This window comes from Mastigoproctus giganteus, chromosome 7 (genome assembly GCF_048544385.1).
Source record: "Mastigoproctus giganteus isolate SK-2022 chromosome 7, ASM4854438v1, whole genome shotgun sequence".
NCBI classification, from domain to species: Eukaryota; Metazoa; Arthropoda; class Arachnida; order Uropygi; family Thelyphonidae; genus Mastigoproctus; species Mastigoproctus giganteus.
Genome location: NC_143581.1, coordinates 211,215,057 through 211,231,968, shown reverse-complemented (window position 1 = coordinate 211,231,968; position 16,912 = coordinate 211,215,057). Strand labels below are relative to the sequence as shown.

The 16,912-nt window shown below is 33.8% G+C and overlaps 1 protein-coding gene across 1 annotated transcript in view; it reads right to left on the bottom strand.

The window, feature by feature from the left end:
- Window positions 1–5,881: 5,881 nt before the first annotated feature.
- Window positions 5,882–16,912, bottom strand: part of LOC150083648 (uncharacterized) — a 250,721-nt gene continuing 239,690 nt past the window's right edge. Inside the window, exons 30-32 of the mRNA XM_090378554.1 lie at window positions 9,993–10,195; window positions 6,648–6,850; window positions 5,882–5,979 (exon numbers count right to left, since the gene is read on the bottom strand). Coding sequence (XP_090234680.1) covers window positions 5,882–5,979; window positions 6,648–6,850; window positions 9,993–10,195 — 504 coding nt within the window. The remainder of the gene's footprint in view (window positions 5,980–6,647; window positions 6,851–9,992; window positions 10,196–16,912) is intronic.

The following is a 16,912-nucleotide window of genomic DNA, read 5'->3' as shown; positions in this document are numbered from 1 at the left end:
CTCATCAGGATGGAATTAAGAATACTGAACACTGTTGCCACTGACTGGCTGAGGGGACTACTGGCATATGTGCAACATCTATGAGACAATAGAGTTGGCACTGCTGCATATATGTACCTGTCTATAGGCTACGACAACGCAGCATATATGTAGAGTACATGTCTAGGCTATTGAATGAGTTTTAATATGTACAGTAAATTTTAAACTTAAATTTAATTGAAAATCATGTTATAGCGAAACCCGTGCTAAGCGAGGTATTGCTGTATATACATATAATTTCTAAAAAGGATGCAAATCCATCCCTTCCAATTATTGTCTTATTGCATTTACTTCATATTAGCTGAGGCACATGATGCAAGAAAGCAAGCATCAGCCAAAAAAAAAAAAAAAAAAAAAAAATAAATAAAAAAAACCCTTCCCATTTCACCCATCTGATCACTCCAAATGTTTGTTTAGTTCAGCCTTAAATTTATTTAAGCTATTAACTTCCACAACAACAGAGGGAAGTCTGTTCCAGCAATCAACTACCCGCAGGCTAAAGGCAAACTTCCGCACAAATTTTCTACAACGGCCTTTCCTCAATTTGAATCTATGCCCCTTCAGGTTCTTAATCTGAGCAAGCGGAAGTATCCATCAGCATTGAGCCTGCTCAAATCATTCAAGGCCTTATACACCTTGATCAGATCACCTCGGAGGTACCTATTCTCCAGATGCTGTAACTTGCAGAACTTAAGCCTTTCTTTGTAAGCACACCCCATTTGTTCCTCTCACCAATCTTGCTACCCTTCTCTGTACACGTTCAAGCAATTCTACATCCTTCCTAAAATGAGGCCTCCAGACCTGTATAACAGTATTCAAGGTGTGGCCTGACCATTGCCTTATACAAAGGGATAATCACCCCTTGTCTCTGCTAATAAAATTCCTACGTATCATTGACAAAACTCCATGAGCTGCTCTGGCAGCCTGTCTGCATTGCTCAGAGAACTTCATATCTGACCACACAATTACTCCCAGGTCATTTTCATTCTCCACCTCCCTGAGTGTAGTGCCACACAGTTGGTACGTTTCTCTTGGATTACTGCTACTCATATGGAGTACTTTGCATTTATCAATGTTAAACTTCAGTTGCCACTTCTCAGCCCATCTGCCTAACTTTTCTAGATCCTGTTGCAGTAGCATACTGTCTTTACTGTCATTAACAACCCTGCCAACCTTTGTATCATCTGCAAACTTGGACATTAAGCCCAATATACCTTAATCGATATCATTGATAAATACACAAAACAACAATGGGCCCAGCACCGAACGCTGGGGGATTCTGCTAATAACATTAGTCCACATAGGGCACTGTCCATTTATTACCACTCTCTGCCTTCTTCCAATCAAACATATCTTTATCCATTGCAGTAACTTGCCCTTAATGCCATACCACTCCAATTTGTACAGCAGTCTTTCAAAAGCTTTCCTGAAATCCAAGTATATGATATCAAAATTATTTTTTGCATCCAGTTCCTTTGTGACTACATCGTAGTATCCAATCAAATTGGTCAGATATGACTTCCCCTTAACAAACCCATGCTGTGCCTGAAATATTACTGTTGTCTTGTCTATGTGATTCTGTATCACCTCCTTAACCAGTGACTCCATTATTTTCCCCAGAACAGAAGTTAAACTAACAGGTCTATAATTATTTGTGTCACCCTTTGAACCCACTTTGTGAATTGGTGATACATTTGCACATCTTCAGTTCATGGGGACCTCCCCTGACTCTAAACATTCTCTGATAATTATGACTAAGGGTTTGCTTACTTCCCTTGCTGCCTCCTTCATTATAACTGGATAGATTCCATCTGCACCAGGTGCCTTTTTTGTTTAACTTCAACAATTTCTCCTCCACTTTGCTCTCAGTTATTACAAAATCACTTATCTCCCTGTTAGAGTTTGATAAACATCTGGATTTTTATCCAGATGTTTATCAATCTATCAATGTAGATGCAAAATACTCATTCAGTTTATCAGCTACTTGAGCAGGATCATCAATAGTTGAATCATCTATGTTAAGTGGACCAATTTGATTCATCCCCTTTCTTCTAGAGTTTACATAAGTAAAGAACTCTTTGCTGTTTTTCTTTGGTTCCTTTGCCAACGATTTCCAGTAAGCTGCCTTCACCTGCCTAACCTCCTTTGTGACTTGATTACAGACCGAAACAAAACAATATTACAAAACAATGGAGAAATCCATCGACTGTCAACTCTTACACTATTTATAAACCTTTTCTGTGGAACATATCTGAAATTTTTGAGCGAAACTTAATCAAGCAGTTGCTCTTGGTTTTAAGGCTTTTGTGCATGTCTGGCAACAACACTGGTGAATGGAATAAAGGGGTGCTCTTATGAAGAAAGGCTCAAGTTCTGCAAATTGCAGCTTCTGGAGACTAGGCACCTGTGAGGTGAGGTGATCTGATTGAGGTGTATAAGGCCTTGAATGGGTTGAGCAGGCTAAATGCTGATGGGAGTCTTCCTCTTGCTCAAAATAATCGCCTGAGAGGACATAGATTCAAACTGAGCAAAGACAGTTGTAGAATAGAAGAGTGGAAGTTTGCCTTTAGCCAGTGGGTGGTTGATTGCTGGAACAAACTTCCATCTGTTGTTGTGGAATTTGATAGTTTAGATAAATTCAAAGCAGAACTAGAGAAACATTTGAAGCGAGTGGATGGGTGAAATGAGAAGTTTTTTTGGGGTCAAAGCTGTATAAGCTTGCTTTCTTGCATCATGTGCTTCTAATAATGCTAATGCTAATATGCTCTGCCTCTCATTTTTGGAAATTGCTACTAGTTTGCTTTGTGAACACTTTACCTTCTTGTGATGTAGTACAGTTCTCTTTCTTCTAACTTCTTAAATGATGCTAAAATTTTCCAAGGTTTTTCTTTCACTCACATTTTCCTCTTGTATAATAATTTTATGCTTCAAAATCATTATATTATTCCTTGTCTTACTGTTTACTCTAAGGAGTTTTATTCCATTTGGCAAGCTGATTAGCAACTGCATATGTTTTCATTGGTTTTTTCCTGAATTTCTGATTTTATTTTAATCTCCTAGTAGTTGCATTTACTAAATAAATGTTTTCATATTTCCAGTCTTTCAATTGTTTTTTGACAGTACTTTTACAAAAGCAGTTATATTTAATAATAATAAAAAATCAGCAATATACATCAATCATCAAAAAAATAATCAATATATTTAATGATCAAACTTTTCATTCACAATTACATGTTGTACTACCCCAAGAGGTCTATCTTTCCCTCTATTTATAGCTAATTTTATTAATTTTTTAAAAAAGTGAATGGCCTTTTTCTTTCTTTCATTTGCTGATTATATTGTTATAATATACTCTTTCAATATTACCTTTCTTAATAAACAATATACAGGTAGCCCTTGATTTATGCTGGGGTTAGGATCCTGGGGAAACAGGCACAAATGGAACCCTTTATACATATAATGGAGTCAACGAAAAATCACAGGTTAGGTTCTGGGCACCAAAAATTTTACCTACCACTTTGCATCGATTGTTTTACTTTATCAGCATTTTTAATAATAGTGCTAATAGTCGAAGGAGGCATATTCATAGCCCTACACACATTAGGGCAGCTTTCACCCGCTTCTATCCTCCGAATAACCTCCATTTCATTCTCCAATGTGATAGATCGATGTGCCTTTTCCATGCTTTGAAGTGTATAAAGCCTTTAATGGTTTGAGCATGCTCAATACTGATGGGATTCTTCCTCTTGCTCAGAATAATCGCCTGAGAGGACATAAATTCAAATTGAGGAAAGACAGTTGTAGGATAGATGTGTGGGTTTGCCTTTAGCCAGTGGGTGGTTGATTGCTGGAACAAACTTCCATCTGTTGTTGTAGAAGTTGATAGCTTAAATAGATTCAAGGCAGAACTAGACAAACATTTGAAGCGAGTGGATGGGTGAAATGAGAAGGGTTTTTTTTTTTTTTTTTTTGGCTGATGCTATATAAGCTTGCTTTCTTGCATCATGTGCCTTTACTAATGCTAATGGTAAAGGAACTTTTTTTTACCAGACATAACATCTCTTTATTCTATTAAATTAAAAACTTTATAACACGATTGGTAAAAACTGCACACGGCTATCACTATTATTAATTATTTGATTTATTAATAGCACAATTAATAAAAAATGTTAGCGTAATAAATTTCCAACATGTGTAAATGGTATAAACAACAACCAACCAAATGCTTCATCACATGGACCTTTACTACCCACATCAATGAGTGGCTACTTTGAGGGCAGGAAGCTTTCTCATCTCTGATATGGATGCCCTAATCGCTGATTGGCTCAGATTATCCTTGATGATGTGAACAGTGCATGATACATTATGATGTACCATGCACTGTTCAGTACTATGCTGATAAATTTTGTCTGACGATTTTAACCTTTCAATTTATAAAAAAATTTCAAAAAAAAAAAAAAAAAAAAAATTACAAAAATAAATAAATAAAAATAGCCTTGTGGTTAGTGACCGGTGCGCAAAACAAGGGCTACCTGTACTATATTATACTAACAATTTATTAAGTAATTTTATAAGATATGTTAATTGTTTTTTAAGAAACTATCAGATTTTTATAAAATTTTATTTTTAGGCATATGTTTGATTCTAAAAATTTCAATTATCATGTTAAATTGCTTCATTCTAAAATGTCAAAATTTTTTTGATTCATAAGAGACCTTCTATATGTTAATAATAACAAAATTATTATCACCATTCCAATTTTTATCACTAGTTTTATATGCTTCAATATGTTAATAATAACAAAATTATTATCAGCTATTTTCATTTTTTATCACTAGTTTTATATGCTTCAATTAAATGGTCTCTTGTTTCTTCATTTTAAACTAATCATCAAATCCCTGGTAATATTTAAATACTGGGTTATTAAATGGATAAATACAGAAGCCTAATTAAAATTTTCAGTTTCTAATGTGATAAATTTATCACATTTACAAAGTTGGTTATTTCTTCATTTGCCCATCGAATCATTTTTCCAAAAACTGTGCTACCTTTTTTCAAAATTAATGGCAGCTATTTATATTTTTCAGATCTTTTGGTTGGACAATTCCCATGAATTGTTTGCAGGCAATTGTACATTTCAATAAAATAAAAATTAAGAATTAACGATTATGTTACCTTAAAAACGTTTCCTGAATTTGATGTGTGACACTGATCACTGATAAGTGATCCTATTTTGCTTTAACATTATAAAATTGCATACTTTAAATCATAACAGAGTTCGGTGCTCCTTCTATTTGTAGTCTGCATTTCAAACTGCTACAATATTTTATTTTAATTCAATTTGTAAATCCCTATAATTGTATCTACCTTTGAGTGTGGATATCTGTATGGTAAGGTATTTATTTGATTTTTATTTTTGTATTATATAAAATTTGTAAATAAAGGGTTATTATTATTCATTAAAGAAACTGGAATTATAAAAAATATTTTTAAAAGAATTTTTTTTAAAATAATCATGAGACAATGCTTTTATAATACTTTATTGCATTTTTCTGACATTTGCATCCAAAAAAATGTGTACTTCCTTAGAACAAAATTATCAATTTGCACTAATTTTTACTTAAGCACAAAGCCTACTTTGAAGTTTAGCAGTAATTTTCATATCTTAGAACTAGATTAAATTTATATTTCATTGAAAAAAAAATCTGATAAATCAACATTTGTATCTAAAAATAAATTAAATTAAATATTTATCTTAAATTATATATATATATATATATATATATATATATATATATATATATATATATATATATATAATGTGTATTTACATTTAAATTTTTTAAATATAATACAGCTGCTTTAGAGTCTCTAGGTAATCCTTCTGTGATTTCTGCTCTTTGCTTGTTTCTATTGGTTTAATGAAGTCAGCACTTGAACCTAAAAAATAATTATAGGAATATGAGATACCAAGAATTTAAAAAATATATATCAACTGATGGAAAAAAAAATGTCATTCTATTATAAACTGACTGAAGTATGTGTTAGTGTGTAGACCTTCCATACACAAATGAATCATTAGCTATAATAAAGAATTAATCTTGTTTCAGCGTTTTTATGAAATATCTGAAAAATACTGATATTACATTATCAAGATTTAGCATATAGGATTTTATTCCAACTATTTCCACCCTCTTTTTTTCTTTTATATTTTTTCATTTCCTCACTATTTTTATAACTACTTATGACTACTTGGCACATGTATTTTGTAAATTTCAGTGCTGCAAGCATACTGACATCAAAAAAAAAATTTATTCACTTGGATTTAGGGTACACAGCAGATTGAATACACAAATTCAATCTGCTGTATGCTCTAATGCTGATGTTCATATACATTTAAATCCATGATATTTCAAATCAGTTTAAATAAAAACAGATATATTCTGGTTCCTTAAACATCAAATTAACAAAGTTTTACTGTAGTCATTTATATTAACACACAGTTTTTCAGATAATTATATTAACACTATATTTATTATTAGCAGTTATATGATTATTGTACAAATTAAAAAATTTTGAATACAGCAAATTTTATTTTATTTTATTACCTGAACTAAAAGCTTTAGATACAGCTTTATCTAATTCAGCTTGAAGTTGGTATGTAAGAGTTAAGGAATTTGTATCAGGAATGCTGTTTAAGACATTATTCTGAGGATGATCTTTGGCAATTGGGCTGCTCTCCCATGCTGGCAATGATTCTGACAGATGGCGAGTTTCTTTTTCTGAATTTAACAAGTGATTAGTTCTGAAACTGTAAGAGAGTGATAATTATTTATAAATATGCATATTATATAACATTTTTATTAGCAAATGCTTAAGGAAATAATTCGTGAAGATAAATTGTATTTCAACGTTAAAAATTCTACACTATGTGAAAGATGACTAGGTCACAATCCGTGTACAGTGAGTTCTGCTATAACATGTTACATGTTTTCCAAAAAATTTCCACGTAATGGTATTTTGTGCATTAAAAACAACAGGGCTTACGGGAAAAGGGATAGGGGCAGAGCACTCAAAAAAAAAATGTTCAGTCTAGTAAGTAAAACACTAAAAAAAATTAGAAACCCAATAAAATTGCTAACACAGGTTTAAATGTCTTAAATTTCTAATAAATAAATAAATATTACAGTAAATATAACTTAAAATATAGGAATGGAGAAAAGATTCTGAAAATTTACTTACGTTTTTTATATGACTGAAGATTTCAAGGAAGGGGAAACAAATTTCACCATAATAATGTAAAAACCCACAGAATTCCAGCTATTAGTATTATTGCAAATGCAATAAGATCCAGTTTACTACCTGTTTATAATTAGATTGCACTAACAGAAAAGCCCAATAAACTGGGAACTGCGAATTGTTTTTATTGTTTTATGGTAGTGACCTCTGAAAATGTGCTCAGGCTATTACACCTCACGAAATTTCTGTTCGAACAGAAAAATGCGAGCTCCCGAAAACATGAGTTGGACTACGATATCACGTATTATCTTGTGAATACAGCAAATGACAACAGTGTGTCTCCAACCAATACAACTACAGTAAATGGGAAATATAGCTCTCGCACATTTGATGTTTGACATTTTTTAAGCTTTATAAACTTGTATGCACTGCTGCACAGTTGCTACATTCAGCTTGGTGCTGGGTGTGTTCACCTGGTGTTACTTGCAGATGAAATCATGCATGAGCCAATACGAAAGTACACGTTATAGCAGAACTGACTGTATTACAAATTAACCTAAAGATTTTGCAAGCATTTTTTTATTTACATTTAATTCTAACTAGAGGAAATGAAAATAGAGAAGGGCTATCACTCTGTAGAGGTGTTATTAGTCAATCAAAAAATAAAAAAAAAAATGCTTTGAGATATGTTTTTTGCCATTTGTGATGAACACAGAACAAACATCATTTATCAACTTTGATTAAAATGGGTTTGAATTCAAACCCATATACACAAGGTATTTCATAAGATGTGGCCTGTACTTTTGAGATAAATTCAGGACCTGAAAACAAATGAAAAAGTGTATAATAAACATGTATCCAGTTTTCTGAATGGTTACAGAGCTATGGTTGCTTGAATTTTAAAAAATGACTGGAGTTTTCATGGTAAAAAATAATAAAATCATAAATAAGCATATGCAGAAATAATAAAATTTATATACCCAGTAAAATGTTTATTCATATGTTTATTTAAATTCATATTTAAAATGTTTATTCATATTAGGTACATGTATGCTTATTTTTATTCATTTTTTTATTATTTTTATAATGTTTTACCATTGAATTTCATATCCTTTTTTTAAAATTTAACCAGCCATAGCTCCCTAACTGTTCTGAATCAAACACATACATTTATATGAACTTTTTCATTGTTTTCAGGTCCTGAACAAATCCTGAAAGTATGGCCCACATATTATAAACAGCCTGAATGTATATGTTATCTAATTGTTATCTAATGCAGATATCACATTCTTGATAACATCAGGAATGTACTGGACTAGTAAGTTACTGGGAAAAGTAGTTTTTATTACAAATGCTGCTATTAGTATGCTATAGTTTCATAATACAAATTAAAATCGCAAATGCTAGATTTGAACATTAAATAAATTAAATAAAACTGCTGTGTTGACAAAGCAGTTTTATTTGGAGAGAGAGAGAGAGAGAAGTAGAAAAGAATCACCAAGAAAGAGTAGAATGATGATATCCAGCTCAGGACCTTGGGAGTGCCAAGCCCATACTCACTAGATGTGAACCCCCAGGATGACAACTGTCACAAAATTATAGCAAAATTAATTCTTCAGTAGGGACAATGCTAAATTTTGATGCTGGTTAATTGCCAATGGACATGAGTAAGCTGATAAGTGGATATGTTCATAAAGCTGCCGTCTGATTTTAAAATGAAGTGCAATTTAAATGATGCAGTGCAAATTTAGTTTAGTAATTTACATATTCATTACACTGATTAATTCAGTGATAGAATGCAGTCATGTCTGCTGCATAAATTCTTTTCAGCTCCAGTGAAGCTAGTTTTTGCTGAATTTTTGTGGTTTTATTATTATTTTTTTTTCATTTATCTGTTAAACTTAAAAGGTTCTGCCGGATGCCTGGAGAACATTATTTACCAGAGTGTGTTGTCCAAAGTGTAAAGGTTGACAGAAGTACTGTCACCATCTGGGTTATTTCTCATAGTTTGGAACATTGGTTGAAATTTTCCTGAAACAATTAATGCCATACTGCAATAATTAAAGACAAACACCAGCCAAGGAATTAAAAATTTTTAGTATAAAAATTTTTAATTCCTTGGCTGGTGTTTGTCTTTAATTATCGCAGTATGGAATTTCCCAGCCCCATAGGCCTGTTTGAAGATAAAATTAATGCCATGTGACACATTGACATTTCGGACAAATCTACTCTTCCTACATTGTGGCAACAGTATGGGGAAGGCCCTTTCAGCATGCCAATAAAACATACCATACTGCACAGCTTTTAGCAATTTGGTTTGAAGACATGGGCATACAAAAGCTTCATTGGCCTCCCAGACTCCTAACCTTACTTAACGCCATTGAGATGAACTGGGATTTTGGCTTTGAGCCAAGTCAATGTGCTTGCTGCAATCAGCAACTGAATTTTCTATTGTGTTGATGGAGTGAACCAAAAATACCAACTTCCTTATCAAATATTGGTCTGCCAAAGAGGATATGGTGTGTAATTAAGGCCAAATGAGGATCAACACATTATTAAATATTGGCTCAATAAAAGGTTCGTTGAAACATAGGTTTAGTTACTTTTAGTAATACATTGTGTATAAGTAACAAATTAACATGTGTTATAATATATGTACAATGCTTAGCAGTAAGTTAAAGGATATTTTAATAAAATAACAAAAAAATTCTTACTTTCTTTTTGTTGAAAGGAATGAACTATGCAAATTATTATGAATTCTGTTCTTGGGAGGTGATTGCCATCCATTTCTTTCTTCAATTGAATTGATTCTTGGATTCTTATTATCTTCATCATATTTTGAAAAATGATCATAGGCTAAATAGTTGCACTTCTTTCCTGCTTCATACAGAACAAATTTGAGGCGTTGTATTTCATCCTAGAAGAATGCATATTAAAGATACAGCTATAAATTATATGCCAAAAAATTATATATAACGCTTAGAATCATTCATACTGTAGTGACTTCAAATCAGACGGAATCTGATGATTAAAAAATAGTGGAGGGGGGATCGAATTTTTTCAATTTTACTATTTTTTGGTTCATCAAATTTTCAGTTTCTATAAAAAAATTGTTTCATAAAATTAGTACAGGGTAGCATCAAATTAATGTCTTTTTGAAATTATACCTAAGCTATAGTCAACAATTAACATAATTGTTATTTCCTTTAGAAATGATGTGAAACATAATCTCTAAAGGAAATATTTTTAACTGGCTTTATTACCAGTGGCCTTTTGTCAGTACTTTAAAAATTTTTAGAATGTACCAGATATCCACTTTGCCTGTTGACCCACTGAATCATCATTATTTATTCATTTTTTTTTAATTGCTTAGACTTTAGAAGGTTCAAATAGTTTGTAGTAGCAAGCAATGACAAACACCTGATAAGGAATCTAACAATCAAACTTCACTAAAGCCCTATAGTATAGTAATAGCCATATGGTGCAAGGAAGCCTAAGGCTTATGCTGCACCAGCCAAAAAAAAAGGAAAGAAAGAAAGAAAAAAATTTAAAATAATAATAAAAGAAAAGGAAGTAGACAACCTATGCCTTTCCTTCCTACTGTAAATAACTACCAAGTTGACCTCTAAATTTCCCCAAACTATCAGCCTCTACAACCCATGTAGGTAACTTATTCCAGTAATTTATAACTCGCTGGCTAAAATAAAACTTTCTGCAATCCAGTGTAAACATCTTCCCCTGTAACTTGAATTTATAGCCCCTAGTTCTAGAGTCATTTATAACCATGAAAATTTTGTCCTCATTCATTTTACTTTTGCCTCTCAGAGCCTGAAACACTTCAATCACGTCTCCTCTAAGGTGCCTAGTTTCCAAGCTGTGCAACCCACACATTCAAAGTCATTCCTCATATGACTTTGAATGTGTGACTTTGATTTTTCCGATCTCACCAGGTGAGTTACCTGTCTTTGGACCCTTTCAAGAAGCTCAATGTCTTTTTTTTTAGGTGCAATCTCCACACCCAAACATAGTATTCCAAGAGTGGTCTAACGTGTGGTCAAAATATTGGTACAAACGTTTAGGGCAGGTAGGTAACATCTAAAGAAATGTGAATTGCATAGGAACCCATAACCGGAAACGTCACTGTAAGTCGGTACACGGTGCTGTTCATCAGTTCGCGAGAGGGAAAATTTCTGGTTTACTCATTCAAGCAGTAGTCGCCGCACAAAGAGCATGCATTGATATACGAACTGAGCTGGCAGACATGCACCTAGTGTATGGATTAGCAGAGGGCCCACACGGTGTGCGCCCCCACGTGACACAACATCGCTTTGCAATAAATGCGTGGGAAGGTATAATCGGTGACTGCTTAGTTGGCCCATACCTGTTACCATCTCGCATAAACTCCGCTAAATATTGGATCTTTGTTGAACAAGTTCTACCAGGGTTACTTGACGATGTTCCAGCAAATGTGAGATGCAACATTTGGTTTCAACATGACAGGGCGCCTGCCCATTATGGAAGGTGCGTTCGTGACCATTTGAACAGGCGTTTTGGGCGTCGATGGATTGGCCGTGGTGGACCCGTTGCCTGGCCCCCATGCTCACCTGATTTATCGAGCCTTGATTTCTTTCTGTGGGGGGCCCTCAAATTTATCGTGTAGGAATCGCCTGTGGAGATGGAAATGGATCTCGTGGCGAGACTCGTCTGCACTGCTGCTACTGTCAAAGAAACTTCAGGTGTGTTCGACCGTGTCCGCCAATCCATGCTGCATCGGTGTCACGCATGCATTGCGTCTCATGGTGGAACCTTTGAGCATCTGTTGTAACATCATGAAATGCATCCATCTCATACTCCATTGTTAATATTATGTCAAATAAATGTTTGCCACTAATTACTGTCTTGTGTCATATCTGCTTCTTGTGTCTCTGCTACTACTTTTCCGTGAAGTTTCCGGTTATGGGTTCCTATGCGATTCACATTCCTTTAGATGTTACCTATCTCCCCTAAACGCTTGTACCAATATTTTTGAGACACCCTGTATAATGGGATTAAGACGCCTTATCTCTACTAGCAAATGTTCAATACATCATCGGACACCATGAGCCTTCCTTGAAATCTGTCTATAATGGTCAAAGAACTTCATGTCTGACCATATTGTAACACCCAAGTCCCTTTCATCCACTACTGGCTTTAGTTCAACTCCACCAAGTGTATGTTATTTTGGGGTTACTGTTCACCACGTGTAAGACCTTGCACTTTGCTGGATTAAAGCAAAGCTGCCAATTTTCTGACCATCTCTGAAGAAGCTCTGCTTGACAGTGATCATTAACTACTCTACCAATCTTTATATCATCTGCAAATTTAGACATCATGCTCTATATCCCTTCATTGATGTAATTTAAGAAAATAGAAACAACAGTGGTCCCAATACTGATCCATGGGGAATCCCAATCCTTACATTAACCCAATTTGAGGAATAATCATTTATCATAAATCTCTGCTTCTTGTCCTGAAGCCATCCATCTAAGGATTTTATTTGTGATTCCAACCTGTTCCAGCTTATAAAGTAATGGCTCATGTGGGACTGAGTCAAGTGCTCTGGTGAAATCTAAAAATGTTGAAATTATTCCTTAAATCCAGCTCATGAGTGACCCTGTCAAAATAGCTAACCAGATTTGTTAAATAAGATTTTACCTTTACAAAACCATGCTGTGTTTCCTTCAGAATTCCATTCCCTGCTACTGAAGTTAGACTGACCAGTTGGTAATATCCCTCTACACTCTCAGAACTGCCCTTATGTATTGGAGATATATTCGCACTTTTCCAATCCAACTGAATTTCTCCTGAGTTCAATAATCTTCTCATTATTAGCCTCAATGGTTCAATGCACTTACTTGCCACCTCCCTTAAAATTATAGGGTATATGCCATCAACCCCAGGAGCCTTACCACCTGTGGGCTCGAAAGTGTTTTCATTAAATAATCACATGAAATTTCAATATCATTAATTACATATTTTTCAACTTCACGCCCATAATTTCTCATTGACATAAAGGTTTGAATAGCAATAGGCTGTGCACTATGACCCAAATCGGCTGCAGTTAATATTTTTAGCTTTCTTGATGTTTTATATCTGCAATTTGTTAGGCTGCAGATTTTGGAAGTGGTTCTATTAGTTTTATTAATATTATTTTCTGTTTACATCTGGAAATGGTCAGCTGCTAGATGGGGCCTATGCCTACAGTACACTGACAGACTCTGTGTTACAATGTATATATTTATATAATTTGTAATTCAGTTTGTAGGTTGGTTTATTATGCAGCCAGAAGGGTTAAAAAAAAAAAAGAAAAAGAAAAAAAAAAGTGTTTAACAGGATTTGAACCCAGACCTTTCCAAACAGGAAGTATACTACAGAGCCCCTATCTGTGTGAATATTTTGTGTTTCTAGGTTTATTCTGAGCTAGACTAAACCAGTACACTCAGATTATTATTACCTAATCAGAAGGACAATACCTAATCACAATATAACATGTGATGTGTGAGATAGAAAAACAGATGTGTGACATAATGAAACCACTGAAGCAAAGCAAGAGTATTGGTATATTAAAATGTTTCAGATATCTAAAAATAATGAAACAATAATGAAAAGTCATCTGACAGAATATCTGAGATAAACCAACTCCAAAAATAAAACTAACACAAGCCAGTCCTATGGAAACATGATCCCTCAGTGTCTAAATGCCAATAAGAAAATAGGAATTAAGAAACTAGTCTCTTCAAAATTCTTAAGTACTACTATTAAATTCTACATAATAAACCAATGAAATGAGATTTAGTCTCAAGGAAAATAATATCTATTAGTCCATCACAATGCAACAGCCTGCTTTCATTCATATGTTGCCTTTTGATGTAAATAAAATCTGTATACAGTACAGAGGTAAGGAAAGTCTGTTTTTAAAAAGAACTGGTAGCAAGAAGCCAGAAATAATAACTATTTCAAAAATCTTTTGAGTTTCCTTTTTATCATTATACTGTTTTATATTGATAGTTTTATGATCAGGTTGGAAGTGCAGGCTGTGCGTCTCTCATGTGGCACATTATAAGTTTAAAACTATGAAGCACAAAGCAATTTATAGTTTTACAGTTTGAAAATGTAAATGTGTATTAGATTAAAATTTCTTTTTTCCTCCTTTTACTGTAGCATCTTGGTAATTGGTAATGAATAACCAAGAAAAATTATACTACATCTTAAAATAAGAAAAAAAGAAAAAAAATTAGAACGATATAGTGTACTTGTTTATTTGAATTAAAATACAATTATATTAACCAACGAATACACTTACATGATAAGAAATTTAAAAACTATATCCTTAATATAAATAAAATAGTAGGAGACCAAAACCTACTAAAATTAACGTAGAGAAATTCAAAAAACATGGTTGTGGCTGCTAAGCGTATTTATTCGTCATGTGAAATTAACAATGGTTACACTTTTTATTTTTGCTTACTATTTATGAATATGGCCTTAGTTGCCAAAAAATTAGGTTCATAAAAAATTTTTAGAAAACAACCACCATTATCACTAAAGAGAACTTACAGAAAGCTGTCTATTTAGTGAACATCTTAAGTAAATTTATAAAGAAATTTCACCTGATAATACCTAAAACAAATTATCAGTATACAGTTTAATTTTATTGACTCTTTCCAAAGTTATTCTGATATTCAGCTCTTATTATATACATGCTATATATCATCTATGTTGGATGGGGGGATATAACACATCTCCCCCCTGCAAAAATACATACCAAAGAATTTTCACCAACTGGTTACATATTTCAAAGGACATTTGAATACTTCTGAAATGTGTGAAATATGATTCACTGTGACAATAAATATGATAAAATTGATTTAGTCAATCTGAAATGCTGACTGATTCACATGAGAGGTACAGGGTTGTGTTAATGTTAAGATTAGTTTTTTTTTTTATCTAATTAGTTGTTTGCAAACTGAATATGTTCTAAAGATGGTTTGCTTTTTTGGATAAAAAAAAAGAGGAAGGGGAAATTCCCAGAAGAAACCCTACACTTTTCCCCAAGACTGGCTGAGTTTCACTTGAAAAGTCCTCAGTAAAAATGGGGAGTAAATGGTGTGGAAAATACACAGAAATACCTTCTTGATTAGACCGGGGTTCGAGTCCGTGCCCACCAAATACGGAGGATGCAGAAAGGTCAGGTAATGACCATCGCATATCCCCAGAGCAATATGGCCTTAGTTGCTAATGATCCTAAAAACCAACAAACAAACAACAAAACAAACACAGAAATACAGATATTGTAAGCATGTGTTTTATATTTCAAAACACACTTACAAATGTATGTTCTGAATGCATATTTTAGAGTTCATTTGTGCCAAAGTTATCACCCTAGGTTAATAGGGATTATTTATTCACAGCATAACTATTACATCAATGAAAGCCAATGTGTAGTGTCAGTCACACTGCAAGATGACTGGAAGTGCATGGGCAACAATTAACTGCTTATGGTAAATTATGCTGAGATGTACAGCTACACACCCCAGAAAAATATGTAAGTATTGTCTTTCTGTAAATTTTTTTTGCATTAAAAAACCTTAAATAGATCCCATAAAATAATATGCATAAACTGAAGCAGCCCACTGTAAAGTGGATGAAGGAGTGAGCACAACTAAATTGCATTCCTTCTTTTTTAATTTCACAGTGGAAAGGTGAATAACTGGCTAAGAGGTTTAATCAAATAAAAAAATATATATATTATTTCTCTTTAAAATACGTGCCTGGACTACGAAAAGGTGGTTAATGTGCGAAAAGAAGTTTTCCAGTAAACAGCCATTAAAGTTAATACGATTCCGTGCGAGGTAGATGTCTCTCACGGGCCTCTGCTCATGGTGGGCAACGAACAGAAACCCCAGCAATATCTGCTTTATTTTATGACATTCACATCGGTCTCTTCTTCCCGCGCAAGGAGCAAGACATAGGAAAAGGTCCAAATTGTGTGGTGAGTTTGCTGCAACACTACCTGGAAACTTCTCAAGAAGCTGAGACCCTTGTCCACACAGCTCCTTGACAATTGTGTGGGAAAGAATAAAAATAATGCAAGGCTTCAATATCTAATGTGGAGAGTGGCAAAGGGATCTAGCAGTGTATTCTCCTCAATTTTCTCCTAACTGATCATACTAAGTTTAGTCCTGATCGGATGTATGCAAGCTTTAAAGCAAAGTATGCTCTCAGTAATATTGATACCCACAATGACTTGAGGCACCTTTGTAGCCAGGTGGGCAAGAGCAGCAGGGCGTAGCACAGGCTTCTTGATTAGACCGGGGTTCAAGCCCATGACCACCAAATACGGAGGATGCGGAAAGGTCAGGGAATGACCACCACATATCCCTGGAGCAATATGGCCTTAGTTGCTAATGCTCCTAAAAACCAAATAACAACAACAACAATGACTTGTTGTTATTTGGTTTTTATCTTGTTGTTGTTATTTGGTTATTTTGATAAACTGTGTTATTATCTCCTCTCCTGGTGGTTATAATAAGGATGTTTCTGCCAAACAAGTGGCTTCGTATGAATGGGATGTATACTTGAAGCAATTTTTCAA